At 45.2% G+C, this 18,518-nt stretch overlaps 1 protein-coding gene across 1 annotated transcript in view; it reads left to right on the plus strand.

Moving 5' to 3' along the window:
• Positions 1 to 1,513: 1,513 nt before the first annotated feature.
• LOC144781936 (cytochrome P450 2G1-like) overlaps positions 1,514 to 18,518 on the plus strand; it is a 280,365-nt gene continuing 263,360 nt past the window's right edge. Inside the window, exon 1 of the mRNA XM_078661022.1 lies at positions 1,514 to 1,749. Within this exon, the coding sequence (XP_078517148.1) occupies positions 1,570 to 1,749 (180 nt within the window). The 5' untranslated portion in view covers positions 1,514 to 1,569. The remainder of the gene's footprint in view (positions 1,750 to 18,518) is intronic.

An 18,518-nucleotide genomic window follows, 5' to 3' on the forward strand; every position in this document is an offset into this window, starting at 1 on the left:
ACCTTCCATTTTTTATTTGAAATGAATAAATCATTCAGATTTCCTTGTAGAGTGAGAATACAAGAATTCACATCTTTGTAAGATTACATTACTTGTGATCAATAGAAAAGGGTTTGAGTGTCGTACTGTACTTATGAGGCCGTCTAATTTGTATTGTCAGTATGTGGAAGAAATAGATCGTCTCCAGAATGGCATTTGTAGCCCTTGATATGCTAGATTTGTAGAAGTGTAGCTTTTTGAATGGGTTTAGTGTAGATTTTGAGGTTGCTTTTTCCTTGGGAGTTACATTAAAACCGAAAGGGATTTGAAAACTAGGGTTCGCAGTGTATTAGTGTACTTGCACTTCGGTGATCTTTATAATGTTAAGGGCCTCGAGTCAGCGATAAAATCTGACTAATCATTTTTTTGTTCATTCTGACCATGATACAGACATTGAATGAGAAGGTCTAGGAAAGCTGCTGCTGCTTTGCCACCCCATCACCACATGATTTTGGCAATGTGATGAAAATCGGCACAATGATAATCTTTCTGTCCTCATATAAGTAGATACTGTAGCAAATCGAAACATGCTTTTTTTATTTTGAAATAATGCAGATCTCCTTACAGAAAATACACCTCTCCTGTTATAACGTTAGCCACAATTGAGTGCAGCGCCTTTTTAGATCTGGTTATTTCCGACAATAACTGTTCGTTCCTTCAAGATTCCACTGAAATTCATAACATTTTATTTTAGAAGTGAGCTAACTTTGCAGGGCTCCTACTGGAAAGGTTCATTAGCGCAAATCTACCTGTCAGGTGAATGTTCGTGCACTAACAAGTGTCCCTTACTTACTTTTTACTTCAACCATGAAGTGTTGGCAGCCATATTTGGACTCTGCTTCAGCCAAGTCCCACAAATAATGCAAACAAAAAAACAAGCATTGGCATAGCCAATAGCCAATAGGTCTCGCCTTTGGGACCTTATAAGTGTTTAGCCATGCAACAGTTGATGTTGCACCAAGGATATTGTGCTGCATAACTAAATACTTATAAGGTCCCAAAAGCGAGACCTATTGGCTATTTTTATTTTATAGGCACGGGAAGATTAAGTGATTTGCCCAGATTCAGGGGATGTGGACGCCACCCCGAGGCTCGAACTTTGATTTCCAGCACCGAAGTTGGGAGTCTAGCCGTCAGGCAACATCCTGTCACTTTTTACGTTCTTGACATTCCCAAGGCATGTTCGTGCAGCAGTTGGAGCTGCAAATCGGAAGGCTAGGGGAATAAAGCAAGTTTATTTTAGTAATTGAGAATATTTTCTATGCATGTTCATAAAATGAAAATTACATATGTTTCCAATTTAAATTAAGTGAAGGGGAGAAAGAGGGTTCTAGCGTGCGACTGTTGGTGTAAATTGTTTACTTCATTCAGGTGCTATGACAGGTCTCTATCGCTGCGTGGCTCCCTATTCAATCGGCAGTGTAAGCAAACAGGTGAGCGGATGAACCTGGACAAGCAAAGTCGAGCTAAGATTCCAAAGACAGAGAAGTGTGAGCGAGCACCGAGGAGGCAGACGTTGTGCTTCTCAGGATGGATCTTGCCATAGCAGTGACGCTTGCCCTGCTCCTATGGGGCTCAGCACTGCTCCTCATTTCATCATGGAGAAAAATGTATAAAAGGAGCAACTTGCCCCCCGGACCCACTCCTCTTCCTTTTATTGGAAACTTGCTTCAGATAAAGAGCGGTGAAATTGTGAGCTCTCTGATGAAGGTGAGTGAGTGATATTGAAGGCAGCCTTTCTTCCAGAAAGTATATGCACTTAGAACATTTAAGAAACATTTGAGAAATTAACAAACGTTCAATGAAAATACAGTTTCTTAATTTCTTATTGTGGAAGGGGGATATCATGTTATTTATCAGTCGTGCTTTAAAATGTATTTTTTCCACAATTGTTTTTTTCCATTAATAAAAAATGTTTTATGGAATAGGGCAAACTGGTTTGAAGTAGTGCTGTTCGTGGACGAAGGAATCAAACACATATATGTTTCTATTCTACAGGTAAAAACGAATTATGGCAAGCACTATTAGCGCATTTTCAATTGGAAAGCGTGACCCAATCAATAAAAATAAAGAATGAGGAACTATTTTGTTTGAGAAGATAGGAGTGTCTTGAAAATGTATTTGTGTGAAACGGGTCGAGACTGCCCACAAGCTATTGAAGTTCATATTATTGAAAGAAGCTCTTATTAAATGCTATTGTTTTAATATTTTGGGGTGCTGCAAGCGAAACATTTTAAGAATTCTCAGACACACAGTGAGTCTCATAGGGGATTTTAAAGTGTATGGGGCATATTATCAACAGGCAGCGATAATTATCCCTAAGCGCGCTTAAAACGATTTTTAATATCGCTGGCTACGGCTGGATTACATCGCCGAGTTAGCGTGTTACCATCAACGCTTAACTCCAAAGTGATAAGGAAAACAGCGATATCGGCAAAATGCCTGAATATCGCTGGAAATCCAGCAACGAAAAAGCAGCGATGGGTAAATCGTTGATAATAAGCCATGGTGGACTTATCCTGACAATTCCCCTCCCATTGACAAGATGGCTAAGTCAGGTTTAAATCAGGCATTCAAATACCAGCGATAATCACAGTTAGCGATACTTTTATTATCTCCATGTGAGTCCGGAGCCGGATTGATAATAGAGGGAATTTGCGTTGGCAACAGTTTTTATGTTATTTCAATGAGGAGCACCTACTTTGCATATCATTAGCGATAAATATCGCTGACATGCAAAGCGGCAGGATAAAAGGAAGCTATCGCAAGGATACTAGCGCTAACGCATGTTAGCGAGTCGTTGGTGATAGTGCGGTAGGAAAATCACCGCTTTCCTGGTGATATGTGCCGGAAAAGCGGCAAAACTTTCCTTGATAATATGCCCCTTTATTTCTTTTGTAAAGAGTTGATCACACCAAAGCCACAGCTGCGAATAGTGCTGCGATCCACCTTTAAGGACATATGATAAACGCTATCCTTGTGAGATTACCAAGAATCCAGAGAATTTTGATGGAAATTGAAATTTTGGCCTCAATCAGGATTACAATATTTCTGTTAAATTTCCATTACTGCAGAATGTATCCAGAAAAAAGTGCAGAGAATTAAGGAAAAATATCTAGACGAGCAACAGTGGTGTAACAATTGTGCCATGAGCCCTAATGAGAGCAAAAAATCTCACACTTGAAAGGAAAAAGTAGCAACACTTGGGGTTCAATGAGCCAGTAGCGGTCGGCAGTAGGTGTTTCTGTAGGGCGGTGACGTGGGCAGGGGGAGGGGCAGGGTGGGGGGTAGTAATGTATGGATTACGGAGTTTTACAGGTAAGTAAACATTTAAATAAATAAAACGAATGTCGTTGCGCTCACTGCATCACAAAATGGGATGCAGTGCGCGCAACAAAATTAGTTTTATTTATTTAAATGTTTACTTACCTGTAAAACTCCGTAATCCATACATTACTACTCCCCACCCTGCCCCTCCCCCTTCCCACGTGACCGCCCTACAGAAACACCTACTGCCGGCCACTACTGCAATGAGCCCATCATATCTCTAGTACCAGGTACCATTTTACTTGCCATTGTAATGATAGCTGCCCACTTTGAAGGCAGCAATTTCTTCTTCTCTACTTTGATGTTGACCAAGTCTTCTCCACTGAGAATAATAGTTCTTGGCCATCCGTATCCCATTGTTGTTTTTTGTTCTGGCTTGACAGTCACTCTCTGTCCACCCTCACATGTCCCAGCATTCTCACTGACATGGGGTTGGTAGCAGCTTACAAGAAGCAAAGCCCCTATAGACTTCCCCTGTATCAGCATTACTGACAAGCAGCAAACAGATGCGTGTCCGAAACACCCATAGCCCCAGGAGGACATGGGAATGGAAAATACAGCACTAAATAACATTCATGCAACTTCACATACTATGACTAACCTTGGTGAATATCTCAAGCAGGTTTGGATTCCTTTTTGCATGCAAGTTGCATGTGATGCCATTGATCAAAGTCATATTTAGCAGGTTGGAATTTATTTTTGTGTGCTTACTCATCATTTGCATATCCCCCCCATATCTGAAATATTTCTGTTTAACATTGAACATTACATTAATTTGCGCTCCTCTCACTCATGGTCTATATATGTGCCTTTTGCTGTTCACACTGTGGGCCAAGTTCTTCATACTGTCTATTTCTGTGACTCAAGCTCCTCATGTTATGTGCCATAAGCTCTTCACACTGTTTATGTGACTCAAGACCCTAAAACTGCTTTTCATGTACCACACGCTCCTCACACAGTCTCTCCGAAGACGGAAAGTCCTCAGTTCAAACTTCTTCCTCACTTACAGCAGTGTCTTGCTGGCCTGTCCATGTATTTCAGGCATTTACAGATTGAGACAGGCACTTTGATAGGTGTCTGGTAAGGGAGGAGAGAACTCATTGCATTTCATTCCCACCACCCACTCCTGATCATCGATGTTCTATGAAGAGCCATGGGTAGCTGTAAGGACTTTCTAAATAGGGCTATGCCTTATTTTATGCAATAAAGAAGTGCTTTCTTATTTGGGGTGACCGAGAGCCCTGACACTCCATGAGTCGAAGACATACTTCGTGATTTCTTTATTGTATTTTATGTATGTCACCTTTAGTCAATCTTGCTGGCACAACCATGAATGGAGGCAGAGAGACAGTGACGGAGAGGAAGACAGAGACAGAGAGAAGGACAAAAGTGAAAGAATGGGGAAGGAAAGGTGGCGAGAGAGGCTCAGGGAGAGACAAACGGATAGAGAAAGAGAAAGAGGCTGAAAGAAAATGCAGCAATAACTAGAGCAGAAAAGAGAAGCAGTGAGAAAGGTGGTGTGCGAGAGACCAACAGAGTGGAAATGTGAGAGAGAGGAGAGAGCATAGATAAATTGAGAAGGAGGGAAAGGAAGAAAGGCTACACTGACCACGAGCCAGGGAAGCGCTTTCTGTCAGGCCGTTCTCAAGAGGTTAGGCTGGGATCCCACAAATCAATCTATAGGGAGCTCAATAAGGGAGTGCCACAGGGTTCTTGCTTAAGCCCGACACTTTTCAACGTGTATGTGGCTCCCTTGGCCAACCTAGCAAGATCATTTGGGTTTACTCCGGTGTCGTACGCCGACGACACCCAACTTCTCTTTCCCTTTAAAGACCTGACACCTGCAATAAAAAGATCTTTTGCAGAGGGAATGAGAGCAATATCTGCATGGATGTCATCAAACTGTCTTCAATGCAACATAGGGAAAACGGAGGTCATGTTGTTTGGACAAGCAGCAGCACACTGGACACCAGAATGGTGGCCCTTAGAATTAGGTCCTGTTCCCAGCCCTAAAAGTACGGTGAAAAATCTTGGAGTGCTATTAGATCAGACACTCACTTTCAAGGACCACGTAAATCAGGTGGCTAGCACCTGTTTCCGAGCCATTGGAATGCTAAGGAGAGTGTTTCCCTATCTGCCAGACTGCCATAGGAAAACACTTGTGCAGGCATTAATCATCAGCAGAGTGGATTACTGCAACGGCCTTCTATTAGGAGCAAATGAAGGGCAGTTTAAAAAGTTACAGGTGATCCAAAACACGGCAGCAAGGGTAATCCTTAATGCTCCCCCCAGGACTCCCTCTCTCCCGCTGCTGACCAGGCTCCACTGGTTACCAATACGGAAGCGAGTGCAGTTTAAGACCCTGTGCACTATCCACAAAAGTGTGATAGGCAAAGGTCCAAAATATCTAGCCAAAATCTTCCAGCCATATGCCCCTGGACGAACCCTGCGCTCAGGCAACCAGCAGTTTCTGCAGGTGCCTAGAATAAAAAAGTCCAGACAAGGAGGGCGAGCACTAGCCCATCTAGGACCAAAGCTTTGGAATTCTTTACCCCTTGAGATGAGATCACTCACCAGTCATCTGACCTTCCGAAAGGTCTTAAAAACACACCTATTTCCCAGCAACTGATCCCCCTCTGTTAATAAGTACCATTTTATCTTATCATAAACCATCTGAGGACATTTTTACTGGCAAAGCGCGGAGATACCCCTTCGGGGGTCTATTCAGGCGCTATAGAAGAATATTAAATAAAATAAATAAAATAAAAAAGGGATGGGACTCAAAGACGCCGAAACAAGTAGCGAGAGTGAAAAAAAACAGAGTGGAAGAGAGAGAATGCAGAAAGGAGAAGATAGATTCAGAGAAAAGAGGCCAAAAGAGGGGCAGAGAGAGCCAGAGCAACTGGGTGAGTGAGTGTGAGATAAAAGGTTGAGCAAACAAGGCGGAAAGTTGAAGAGACAGACAGAGAGAGGTGTGTGTGTGTGGCAGGGGTGACATGGGCGAGACTGGATACCAAAAGAAGGCATGGCAAAAATGTTTATACAAGCAAGATACTTTCTTCCTCCCTCCCTCATTTCTCTCTTGTTTTCTATCTCTTTTTCCTTTCTCTCTTTCCTGATGCTGTAAGTACTTGGGGAAGCTAGAGAAAGTGACAGAAGTGCCGGCTGCACCCACTGCACTAAAAACCAACCTTTTTAGGTCGAGCCTAGCAGCTGCACCAGGAGAAGGCCTCTTGGAACCACTTCAGACTTTCTACAAACTTGTGTGTGTGGTCTTCGATTTTCCATGCATGCTATTGGGCTTTGCGTGTGGCTTTGAGAAATTAAAGCACACAGTTGGCCAAAGGCGGGTGCATGTCCCACCTTTTCTGAAAATGTTTACTCCCACAGCGTTTAGCTGTCGGCAGCGAGCAGTGGCTCCCAGCATACCATCTGTTGTGGATCATGTTTCATTTCAAGACCTTGCAGCTTTCCTTACAAGGCGCGTCCCCTCCACCCCGGCCAAGGGACAGACCCTACCGCCACAAGAGTGCGTGCTTCTTTTCCAACACTCACATTCATGACAATAAGATACTAACAAGGCGCGTCCCCTCCACCCTGGCCAAGGGACACACACCACCGCCACAAGAGTGCCCGCTTCTTTTTCAAGCACTCGCATTTCATCTATGTCAGCATTCTCTTCCTGCACCGTTATCTCATGGTGCGCGATGCCTTTCACACCTCTGTGCAGCTGTGGTGCATGCTACCTTTGACATCTCTGCATAGTGTACAGCTGTGGTGCGTGTTTCCTTTCCCCACATTGCTTTTAGTGCTTGCTCGATCCAGGGGCATAACGCAGATCCTTGCTGGGGGCTTAATTTGAGCCGGTGTCTACTGGTGTGCACATGGGCACTTAATGATTAGCACTTGCTTTTTGTGTGTGCTTGCTGGCACTGGCTGCTAAATAATGCCTCTGCTTAGCTGTGGTGCGTGCAACCTTTCACATCTCTGCACAGTGTATAGTCCTTTCCCCCATTGCACAGTACACAGCTTAAAAATTGACCGCACCTTTTAACATTCACGTTTTTTCAGCACCGTGGTGCGCGCTTCTTTTCACACCTCTGCGCAGCTGTGGTGCGTGCCACCTTTGAAATCCCTGGACAGTGCACAGCAGTGGTGCGTGCTTCCTTTCCCCCCATTGCACAGTACACACCTGTGGCGAGTGCTTCGGTATACACCCGTTACAACGGATCTTTTACTCCGCAGACCCATTACAACGCGACCATTACTCCGCATACCATTACAACGCATTGCGCTGGGGGGCGCTCTAGGATAGGGAATAAGTATAATTTACTATCCAACACCTTCCCTAGGGTCCACGGGGACTGGAGTTAGAATAGTAAATTATACTTACCACTATCCAGCGCCCCAAGGCGCTATGCGTTGTAACGGTATGCGGAGTAAAAGTCGCGTTGTAATGGTCTGCGGAGTAAAAGTATGCGTTATAACGTCATACATCCGAGTGCTTCCTTTCACCCCACTGCACAGTAGTGGAGCATGCTTCCTTCACAACACTGCACAGTGCAGATATGTGGTGTGTGCCTCCTTTCACCCCAGTGCACAGCAGTGGTGCGTGCTTCCTTTCATCTTATTGCACATTGCACAGCTGTGGTGCGTGCTTCTTTTCACCCCACTGTGCAGTGCACAGCTGTGGTGCGTGTTTTCTTCCCCCCACTGCACGTGCCCTCTCCTCACACCCACGTGGTTCTCTCATTTTCCGGTAAATAAACTAATTTCACACAAAGATGCCCAGGTTTCTGATGTTGGCATTTGTGAACTCACTGGACCTCGCAGCTTATTTTACAAACCGCGTACCCTCCACCCCGGCCGAGGGACAGACCCCACCGCCATAAACTGGATTGTAAAGCACCCTGACAGAAGCACCAAGGCGCTGGACCTTGCAGCTTTTCTTACAAGGCGTGTCCTCTCCACCCTGGCCGAGGGACAAACTCCTCCGTCACAAGCGGCTGTGATAGTATGATAATATTATATATTTTTTTATTCCTAGCAACTTTGCCATTGACATTATTGCCCCTTATTACACTATTTGTTAGTTTTTAAATCATCAGCAGCAACATTTGTGCCCCTGTGGTACCCAGACAGGAAGCTCACCAGTACTGCCACTGTCACAGGAGCAGACCCACCACCCCTCCCACACTTCCAACAGACGGCTCTACAGTAAACAGTCTGTGTATTGTGTCTTATTGCAGACATTTATCTCCCTTCACTGGCTCCTCACCCGCCCCTTTACTCTTCCCCTCTCTCCCTCCCACTGTCTCCTCCCAGAGATTCATGCAACAGACGTGAGTGTTTAGGCTCTGTTAATCTTCAGGAACGTTAATACCCTTAACAGGCCCATGCTGCCACCATTATTTTTTTTTCAGAACAAAAATAACATCACGTGGCACCACATAAGCACCAGTTCAGCTACACAACATCGGCATAACTTATCATCACAACATCACTCAGCACCACCTCAGCATCACTCAGTACCACCAATGTATCATTCAGCATCACATAAGAATCAGCTTGGAACCAGCGCACCACCACTTCAGCATCACCTTAATATAATTCCGGGTCACCTGAACATCAACTCCGCCACTACTCACAACCACCTCAGCATCACTCCACACCACTTCAGTTTGGCATAAAAATTTGACATCTATTAATTTGCCACAAATAACTCTCCACTACTCCTATATAATTAAAATACTATTTCACAACATCCACCCTCCCGTTGTTTTTATCCCACACCTAACAATAAAAACTATAACAAAAATTAATTACAAGTAAAATAAAATTGACAGCATTGCACAAACAAAAAAAATAGAACACATTTGTTTGTATTAATTTTGGTTTTGAGTACAATACTTCAGTTGTATATAGTAAGAACCATCATCCAGGACATAAAAAATGGGCCGCTTAATGGAATGGCTACACCTATAATCCCCCAAAATCAAACTGACTGTGCCATCACACTGTTTCCAGAGATTGACATCTTGAGCCTGCAGCAGTTGATGGCCAGAATCAAATCTGGATCTCCAGCGGACCCTTGTCCACCTAAAGTTTTTCAGGCAGCCCGTCCACTATTGGAGGAGCATGTCATTCATCTCCTAAATAGATCCCTGGAATTAGGACAACTACCAGCAGCACTGAAGGAAGCGCGGGTAAGACCGCTGTTGAAAAAACCTGGCGCAGACCCCGCAATACTAAAAAACTATAGGCCGATCTCTCAGCTACCATTTCTCTCTAAAGTACTGGAGCAACATGTATTAAAATCTTTGTCCATGTACTTGGAGTCCTACTCCCTGCTTCACGAATGACAAGCAGGGTTCCGAGCACACCACAGCACCGAGTTGGTGATGCTCTCGGTGCTGGATGAATTGAGAGGCTTGGCTGACGGTAAAAAACCGAGCGCCCTGATTTTATTAGACCTTTCAGCGGCGTTCGATACCGTCAGTCATGCGCTGCTACTGGAAAGGCTGAGTGACTTTGGCATCAAAGGCCGGGCTTTCGAGTGGTTGCAGTCCTTCCTGTCAGGAAGGACACAAAGAATACAACTCGGAGAAGAAATCTCCGCCGTGGGAGAAATAGAATGTGGGGTACCTCAGGGCTCGGCCCTATCCCCACTGCTGTTTAACCTATATCTGCAGCCTCTGATTGCCTCCCTGGCGAGTATGGGCTGCACAGTATATAACTATGCAGACGACACGCAGCTGCTGCTGAGTGTTGACAATACAAACACCGCCCAACTCCACACTCAGAATATTTTGAGACACACGGTCCAGTGGATGACAAGAAACCTCCTAAAAATCAATCCAGACAAGACTGAGGTCTTGGTTATTTCATCTACCACCTCACCATGGTGTGACCTCTACTGGCCCGCAGAGTTAGGTCCAGCCCCAAAACCCAGTTTGAACGTGAAGAGCCTGGGGATCAAACTGGATTGTGACCTCTCTATGGTCAGCCAAATCTCTTCAGTGGTGGGCAGCTGTACTAATATCATCCGACAGCTACGGAAATTAGTGCCTATCATTTCCCAATCTATGCTACGTTCCATCGTCGCAGCTACTGTGATTTCACGCATAGATTATGGAAATGCCCTCTACCTTGGCCTACCAAAAACCTTGATAAATAGGCTACAGGTGGTGATGAATGATGCCGCTCGTCTTATCTTCAGACAGCCAAGACACACTAAAGCATCCCCCCTGCTACAAAGCCTCCACTGGCTCCCTATTAAGGAGCGAGTGGAATTCAAAAATCTGTGCATCGCCCATAAAGCCATCTATGGCATGGCACCTGCTTACATCAAAGATCGCCTGGTAATGTATAGCCCAAAGAGAGCTCTTAGGTCCTCAGACTCTCAGCTATTAGTCTGCCCTCGGTACAAACTTGCCACCAAGGGCGGTAGAGCCTTTTCGGTGCTGGTTCTGCATTTATGGAACACACTACCTGAGCCACTACGAAAGGAAGGAAACCTCCTACGTTTCAGAAAGGGGCTGAAAACGCTGTTGTTCAGGAGAGCCCTGTGAGCCACGTCGGCCAGTGGATGCCCTCTGTACTGTCAAGGTTGTTGTTTACCATCGATTCCCGAGCGCTTAGAGGCCTGTAGGTGATTGAGCGCGCTATAAATCAAAAATAACAATAACAATAACAATATAATGTTTTGCGGTTAGATATAAGGTGACAGAAATAGTTATAACACTGTTTTTATTATAACACATATTTTCAACATGCTGCACAACCTTCACAATGCTCTATAACACATATTAAAAACGTTAACAAAGCCAATAGCTCTGCCTAAACACTTATAATGCCCCAAAGGTGACGCCTATTGGCTATGCCAATGCTTGTTAGGCTCCTTACCACCGCTGGAACTGGCGGGTTGAAAAACAGACTTAGCAATGGGTGCCAAGAGCTAAGGCCAACACAGTCAAATTACCTGCCAGGTACACAGCAGTCAATGAAGTGGCAACTAATTAATGCCAAAAAGCTTCTTCAGCAGTGCTTTGGTCAGCAAGCTGAAGCATGTGGAACTCACACAGCAGTCACCAGACAGAAGGGACTTGTGCATTTCAGGCAGCATGTTGGACACGATCATTACAGTGGGAAGCAGAGTGGCAAGTTGCACATTGCCATTTCCCTGCATCATGCGCCTGGCCACTTCTGCCACCCCATCACTCCTGTAAAATGATGTACTGTAAGGCCCTGATTTACAAACACTTTGCAGCAGGTTTGTGTTATTTTTTATTAGATTTAATACAGCTTTATTGCCCTTTCAAATAAATAATCATACAAGTACAACATGGAGATTAATCAATCTATAAAGTTGTACTTGGTTTTCAAAAGAAAAACCATAAAGTAGATAAGTACATGTAAAATCATTCCCTCTTATGGTTTCCATGATTTCAAATAACATACATAGAGAAAGATAAAGCCTGTGAACACAACTGTGTGCTAATATAGTCCCATTCAAAAAAGCAGATACAAATCTGACAAAATATTTGGACCATCTAAAAGCCAAGACCTATTCACAATCTCCTAATCACATGTGGTGATAGAAGGTTTGTCAAATAAAAGAGGACATGGAAGTGCAAACATCTATCGTGCTAATTGTTGGAGGTGGATTAAGGTTGGACTACATTGCCTCAAGTTTTACTTCAACAGCAATGGTTACTTGATCTTTCTTTGGGGTCAGCGTGATACTTTAAAAAAAATAGAAAAAGCAAAGTCCTTTATAATGAATGCCCATCACACTGGCAGTTTATTAAAACTCTATGCCTGGCTTTTTGTCTCCAGAAAAGGACAAGAAGATGATTCAAATTAAATCTAAATCCTATATCTGTATAGGGCAAGCAGCTGGGATCTAGAGGACAGCGCTACCAGAACTAGTCACAGTATTGATAATCTATGTTGCCCACCTCAAATGATCTGCTGCCAGTAGATCATAAAATAAATACAATACTTTCTGAATGAGAGGCAACACAAAGCAAACAGGTCAAGTGTACATATTCAAGCTGACGAAAAACGCTGTTGTGTTGTTATTCTTCTTTTATTGTCAGACGTATCTTAGGTATGCATAGGAATGAGATCAGCCAATGCGTTTCGCCCAGAGAAAGGGCTTCTTCAGGGCAAGTAGTGTAGGTAAGATAGATAACTTGTTGTACGTTTCGCAAGATCGCGTGACTAGTATAATCTGGTCCAAGTGAAAAGAACTCCCGTGTTGGAGAGAATGTCTTGAGGAGAGCAGAAAGACCTGTTTCTCATCGTGAAAATGTCTTAAATCTGGAGCCGTGTCTGGTAGGAATCCTTCTGTCAGCAATTCTGGCGTGCAATACCAGAATTGCTTACAGAAGGATTACTATATCTCATTGATTCTCTTCCTTTTCAGGCCTGCTGGATGAGTTGTATGCCATTTTGATTTTACTATTGTATGATTTTTGTTTTTATTGTGATTATGATTGTGGGCTGTAGTGGGGTGGGAGTTTGTATACTTCTGCTGGTGAGATGCCTCCCGGGGGGTGGGGGCGGATTGCAATACGGGGGCACGGGTGATGTCCATTCTTAATAATCTTATAGCTGGTAATTGACAGAATGCAGCCACTCTTCCCCATTCTTGCTCTGTAGTCACTAGAGGGAAGTCAGTTTTAGAGTAGTGTGGATGGGGGCTAGTTTCTTAGTACCTGTCCTTGGATGGGGTTGTTGGGATTGTTTTTTTTGTTGTAAGGGAATGTTCCAGGGTATTTGGCGTAACTTTTAAAAACTAGCTGTGCATGACCGATGTGGGACAGCACCATGGGTAAGATATCTGACTTGAAATGTATATCTTGGAATGTCAGCTGTATGCACACCATGATATGGAGGCATAAAATACATGCATACCTAGTCTGTAGGGGAGACCAACTGGCTTTCCCTCAGGAAACACACGTAGCACCCAAAGAGGACGTGGCATTGCAGCGTAGGTGGAGAGGACAGGTTTTTTGCATTGCTTACTCCGCCTTTGCACAGGAGTCTTGATATGGGTCAGAGCGGGCGTCCCTTTTCAGCCCACTCGTCAACTGAAGGATCCTGAGGGCCGCTATATACTAGTGGCGGGCCAGCTGAATTGTAGGGACGTGGTGCTGGGCAGCATATATGCTCCAAACATGGAACAATCAGCCTTTTTTACACAATTGTCTGGGAAATTCGCTCCATTCTTAACCGGGTCAGTACTCATGGGTGGGGATTTCAACTCTGTCACGGATGTCCTACTGGATAGATCTCACCCTCCTCTCCCGGAAGCACCTACCCATACTCTTTCAAGGATCAGGCAGGAATGGCAGCATAGGTGGGGACTGATAGATACCTGAAAGGCGCACCATCTGACCAACCGGGATTATTCATTTTTTTCTGCTATGCACAACCTCTATGTTTGGCTTGATGCGATGCTTTGTTATCCTGACATACATGCTGTAGTACAACACAGCGAATATCTTACTAGAACATTATCTGATCATAACCCCTTAATATTACGTGTGAACCTGTTGCCTGATTGCCCTAAGAACCTGGTTTGGCGCTTAAACCCGGAATTGTTGGAGGATCAAACATTTCATGAGGTGGTGGGGACTGGCATTACTGATTATTTTCGGAACAACACAGGAACTGCCTCATCACTGGGGGCGGAGTGGGACGCTTTTAAAAGTGTGATACGGGGGCATTGCATAGCGCATAAACTGGGAGTGCGGAGAGTATTATTGCAAGACTTAGAGAGGGCAGATCAACAGTTGCGGGAAGTTGAAAGATAAAAAACAGAACAACCAGATTGCCAACAAGGCTTAATAGCAGCAAGGGAAGAGGTTGTGGTGCAGGTAGAGCGGCTGCGCTGCTTTGATTATAAAAAATATGCTACGCTTGCGCATGCAGAGCGCAATAAGTCTGGGGCGTTTTTGGCATGGCTAGCTAATCCCGCGTGAAGAGGGACGGTCATTCTAGAACTCCATGTCCCAGATGGGGAGGCCCATTACACACAGCAGGGGAAAAAGGACCTATTCTTACTATAATGATCTTTATCGAAGCAAGGTGGCCCCTGGCGAGGAGGCAATTCAGGATATCCTGGAGGGGGTAGATCTTCCAGCACTACATAGAGAAAGGGCAGAGCTGCTGGGTCAGGACATCACCTTGGCAGAGGTCCGTGGCGCGATTAAGCAGATGGCCCGGAAAAAGACCCCTGGAGTGGACAACCTCCCAGTGAACTTTTATAGTGCGTATGCCAATCTTTTGGCCCCTAGACTAGTGACACCGTATAATACTGCAAGAAAGGAACACCTCTTGCCTGCCACCACTCGAGAGGCATTAATTATACTGTTGTAAAAACAGGAGAAACCTCCCCATGACAGGACGGCCTATTAGCCGTTATCAATGTTGACAATTCATTTTAAATATTAAGTCTGATCCTGGCGACCCGGCTGCTCCCATATATGGTCCAATTAATACATACGGATCAAGCGGAGTTTATACCCACACATAATATGGCCAGGAATGTGCGGCGCCTTATTAGTATTTTAGAGGCTGACACCTACCACAAAACGTCTGCTGGTGTCTTGGCAGTAGATATTGAGAAAGCCTTTGACAGCTTGGAGTGGCCATATTTGTTTCAAGTCATGCAGCAATTTGGATTGGGAGATGACTTTGTAGATTGGACATCTCTTTTGTATTGTCAGGCTACCGCACGGGTGAAGGCGGGAGGGATGATATTGGACACTTGCACTGTGGGTCGAGAAACAAGACAGGGCTGCCCCCTTTACCATCTGCTGTTTGCCCTGCCCATGGAGCCGCTGGCGGCATGGGCTAGGACGGGCCTGCATTATTCAGGATTGCGAGTGCGCGAACAAATTCATCATATCGCATTATTGTTGTTATGTTATTTGTTGGTTTGTAACATAACATATCGCATTATATGCTTATGATCTCCTTATGTTTTTGGCTGATGTGGAGGGTGCCCTATGGGGTGCGAAGGCTTTATTGGAGGAACTTGGCATGGTTGCCGGTCTCAAGGTAAATTGGGCAAAGACCTGTCTGTTTCCTGCAGCACTGCTGACCGAGGGCCCGCATCTTTGCAAGATGTACGATGAGAGCGTCAATGTATGACGTACCTTGGCACTCGCATTTATCATACCCAAACTGACTTATTGGAGGCTAATGTTGGCAGGACCTTCAGAGCGCTTAAGGGTTGTATTGAGTTTTGGGGCACGCTTCCACTTTCAGCGGCTGGACGAGTTGCCATTCTCAAGAAGATAGCACACCCCAGACTGCTGTATTATTTTAGGACGCTGCCTATCTGGATCCCAGCTTCCGTTTTCCAGCAACTCCAGTCGATGGTGGTTGGGTTCCGCTGGGCTGGGGTTCCTCTGGGCTGGGGGATGACGGAGAGTGGCTCTTAACACATTATTGAGACTACGTTCAGAGGGTGGATTGGTGATTTTGAAATGTATTCTTTAGCAGCGCAGCTAGAGTGGCTCACTCAGGCGGTGGCATGGACATTCCAAATTGCTGATGATGAGGAGGGGAATCAGATGGATAGGTAAACACTTTCCAGACTGCTATTGCAAAAGCCTCTCCTTGCCTCCTCCCTAACTCGAGAGATGGGGACGTTTAAACTCTGCCGGAACAGAAGTCAACGGCGCACACAAATAGTGTGACGATATGCCCCTGAGATCCCCTTGGCAAAGTTTACTGGTCTACCGCACATTGGTAACTGGGCGGCACTGATTGACTGGGTGGAGAGGGGTTTGACCACCATGGCAGACCTCTGTGAAGATGGCTCCGTGATTTCACATGAGGTATTGCAGGACAGATATGAATTGGCTCGGGGGGACTATGTGTTGATTTTGGGACTCATAACGGCCATCCAGGCGCATTGGAAAATGGGGCTCAGGGAACCTCCTACTTCCATGGCTTGTCAATATGTAGTCCTAGCTGCTGGCACCATCAAGGTGGTTACCTGTTTATATCGCCGAATGACAAACGAGAGGCTGACCCCATTAGTAATACTCCAGCGGCAGTGGGAAGAGGACCTAGGCGACAAAATCCCTGAGAAGGCGTGGGCGGGACTGGTGGAGCATGCATGGAAAAGCACTAGGAATGCGCACTTTCAATTGGTACATTTCTTTATACTTCATCGGGCATACCTTACACCTGAGAAAATGAATAAATATTTTAATGTGAATTCGGCACTGTGCTCCTGCTGCAGCACGGTGGGAGCAGATTTTTGTCATATGTTGCTGAATTGTCCTCAACTTGGAACCTTTAGGGGGGGAGATGGTCGCACTTTTGCATGCTGTCACGGACAGGGACATAGAATCCACTATAGGCCTTTGTTTGCTGCACTGGTTCCCCATACCTTTCGGAATAAGGTAACAAGTACATTTATAGACTTGGGGCTTCTGCTGGTGAAGAGGGAGATTACATCCCACTGAAGGCCAAGAAAGGCCCTGGTTTTCAGTGATGGCGTACTGATTTTGTTAAATGGGCGGAATGTTAGGGGTCCATGAGGCTGAAGATGGCGGCCCGCACTAAAAGTGATAGGGCGTTAGAATTGCAAGAGCTTGGGATGCACTAGCATACTCATTAAACATCCAGCATACTGACTCTGATGAGGAATCGGGCGCATCAGACTTGGAGACACCACCCTGAGCGGTTACACCTCCCTAGGAGGACAACTGTTCTGCTTTCTCACATGGAAACTACCTCTGATGGCAAAGAATGACTTCCTTGCTTACTGTTTTGTACTCATTCACTATTGACACAGCTTTGACTTGCTACCATCATTGTTTAGATGTATTTGTTACACTATTGGGGAGGAGGGAGGGATAAGAGGGTGGGAATGGGGTTTGCATTTAGTGATATTAGATTCATGATGAGTGGATAGTTACAGCTATCGACACTGGCAGGGCTTTTTATCTACGGGAAATCCAATTGATGTTACGACATCTTATGTTTGACACATTACTATGGAATGTATTTTTTATTGCTGCATACTTTTTATCGGATGTGTGAGATATTCTTCAGTTATACTTTCATTTCATAACCTGCTACTGAGTGTAAAACTGTAATTTGATATCAAATGCACTTGTTTTGTGTGGGATAAAAGAATAAAAATATATTTAAAAAAAATAAAAAAATGGGGCAATGGGTCAGCCTACTTCAGTCACCGTGTAACTTAATTTCAAGTGGCTGCATTTTGGTCTTTCACAAGAAGCATTACAAGACTCGTTCGAGATTCTATCCAAGATGCGATCGGGATCACCCCTTGATCCCTGTCCGGCCAAGCACCTCGCCAAATTGGCACATGTGATTAACCCTATGGTCAATCCAATTTTGAATCTCTCTCTTGTGACAGGAGTTGTGCCTCCATCGTGGAAGGAAGCCCTGGTCCTTCCCCTTTTAAAGAAGCCGGCATTAGATCCAGCCGCCCATGCCAACTACCGTCCTATTTCGCTGCTTCCGGTTTTGGCCAAGGTGGCTGAGAAGCATGTACAGGCGGTCCTGACGGATTTTGTGGAATCCCACGGCATCCTCCATTCTTCCAAGTCCGGTTTTCGTGCTAACATGAGCACGGAGACGGCACCACTAGAGGTGTCGGAAGCGATCAAGGAAGTCCAGGATAAGGGAGGAAAGGCACTGCTGGTGTTATTAGATCTGTCGGCTGCCTTTGACACCGTTCCTCATGACCGCCTCTTGGCTAGACTCTTGGAGATTGGGTTAAGGGGAACGGTGTTCAGATGGTTTGAGTCCTTTCTCTCGAATCGACAACAGACGGTCTGGGCCCGCCTTACTCGGCCGTAGTACTGCCATTGGAGGTTGGAGTCCCCCAGGGGTCGATTCTAAGTCCCACCCTTTTTAACATTTATATGTCCCCTTTGGCGGTGCTGGCCGAGGCGTGGGGTGCCCAGATTGTCTCTTACGCTGATGACACCCAGCTTCTCTTCACCTGTGGCAAGAATAGGGACTTTGATGGAGAGCTTGAACTGCCTGGGTGCTGTGTTCGGCTGGTTTCATACAAACCAGCTGAAATGCAACCCAGATAAATCTGAGGTCCTTTTTTTTGGGTGTCCTCCTGACCCTTGTTGGAAGTC

This window comes from Lissotriton helveticus, chromosome 9 (assembly GCF_964261635.1).
Source record: "Lissotriton helveticus chromosome 9, aLisHel1.1, whole genome shotgun sequence".
NCBI classification, from domain to species: domain Eukaryota; kingdom Metazoa; phylum Chordata; class Amphibia; order Caudata; family Salamandridae; genus Lissotriton; species Lissotriton helveticus.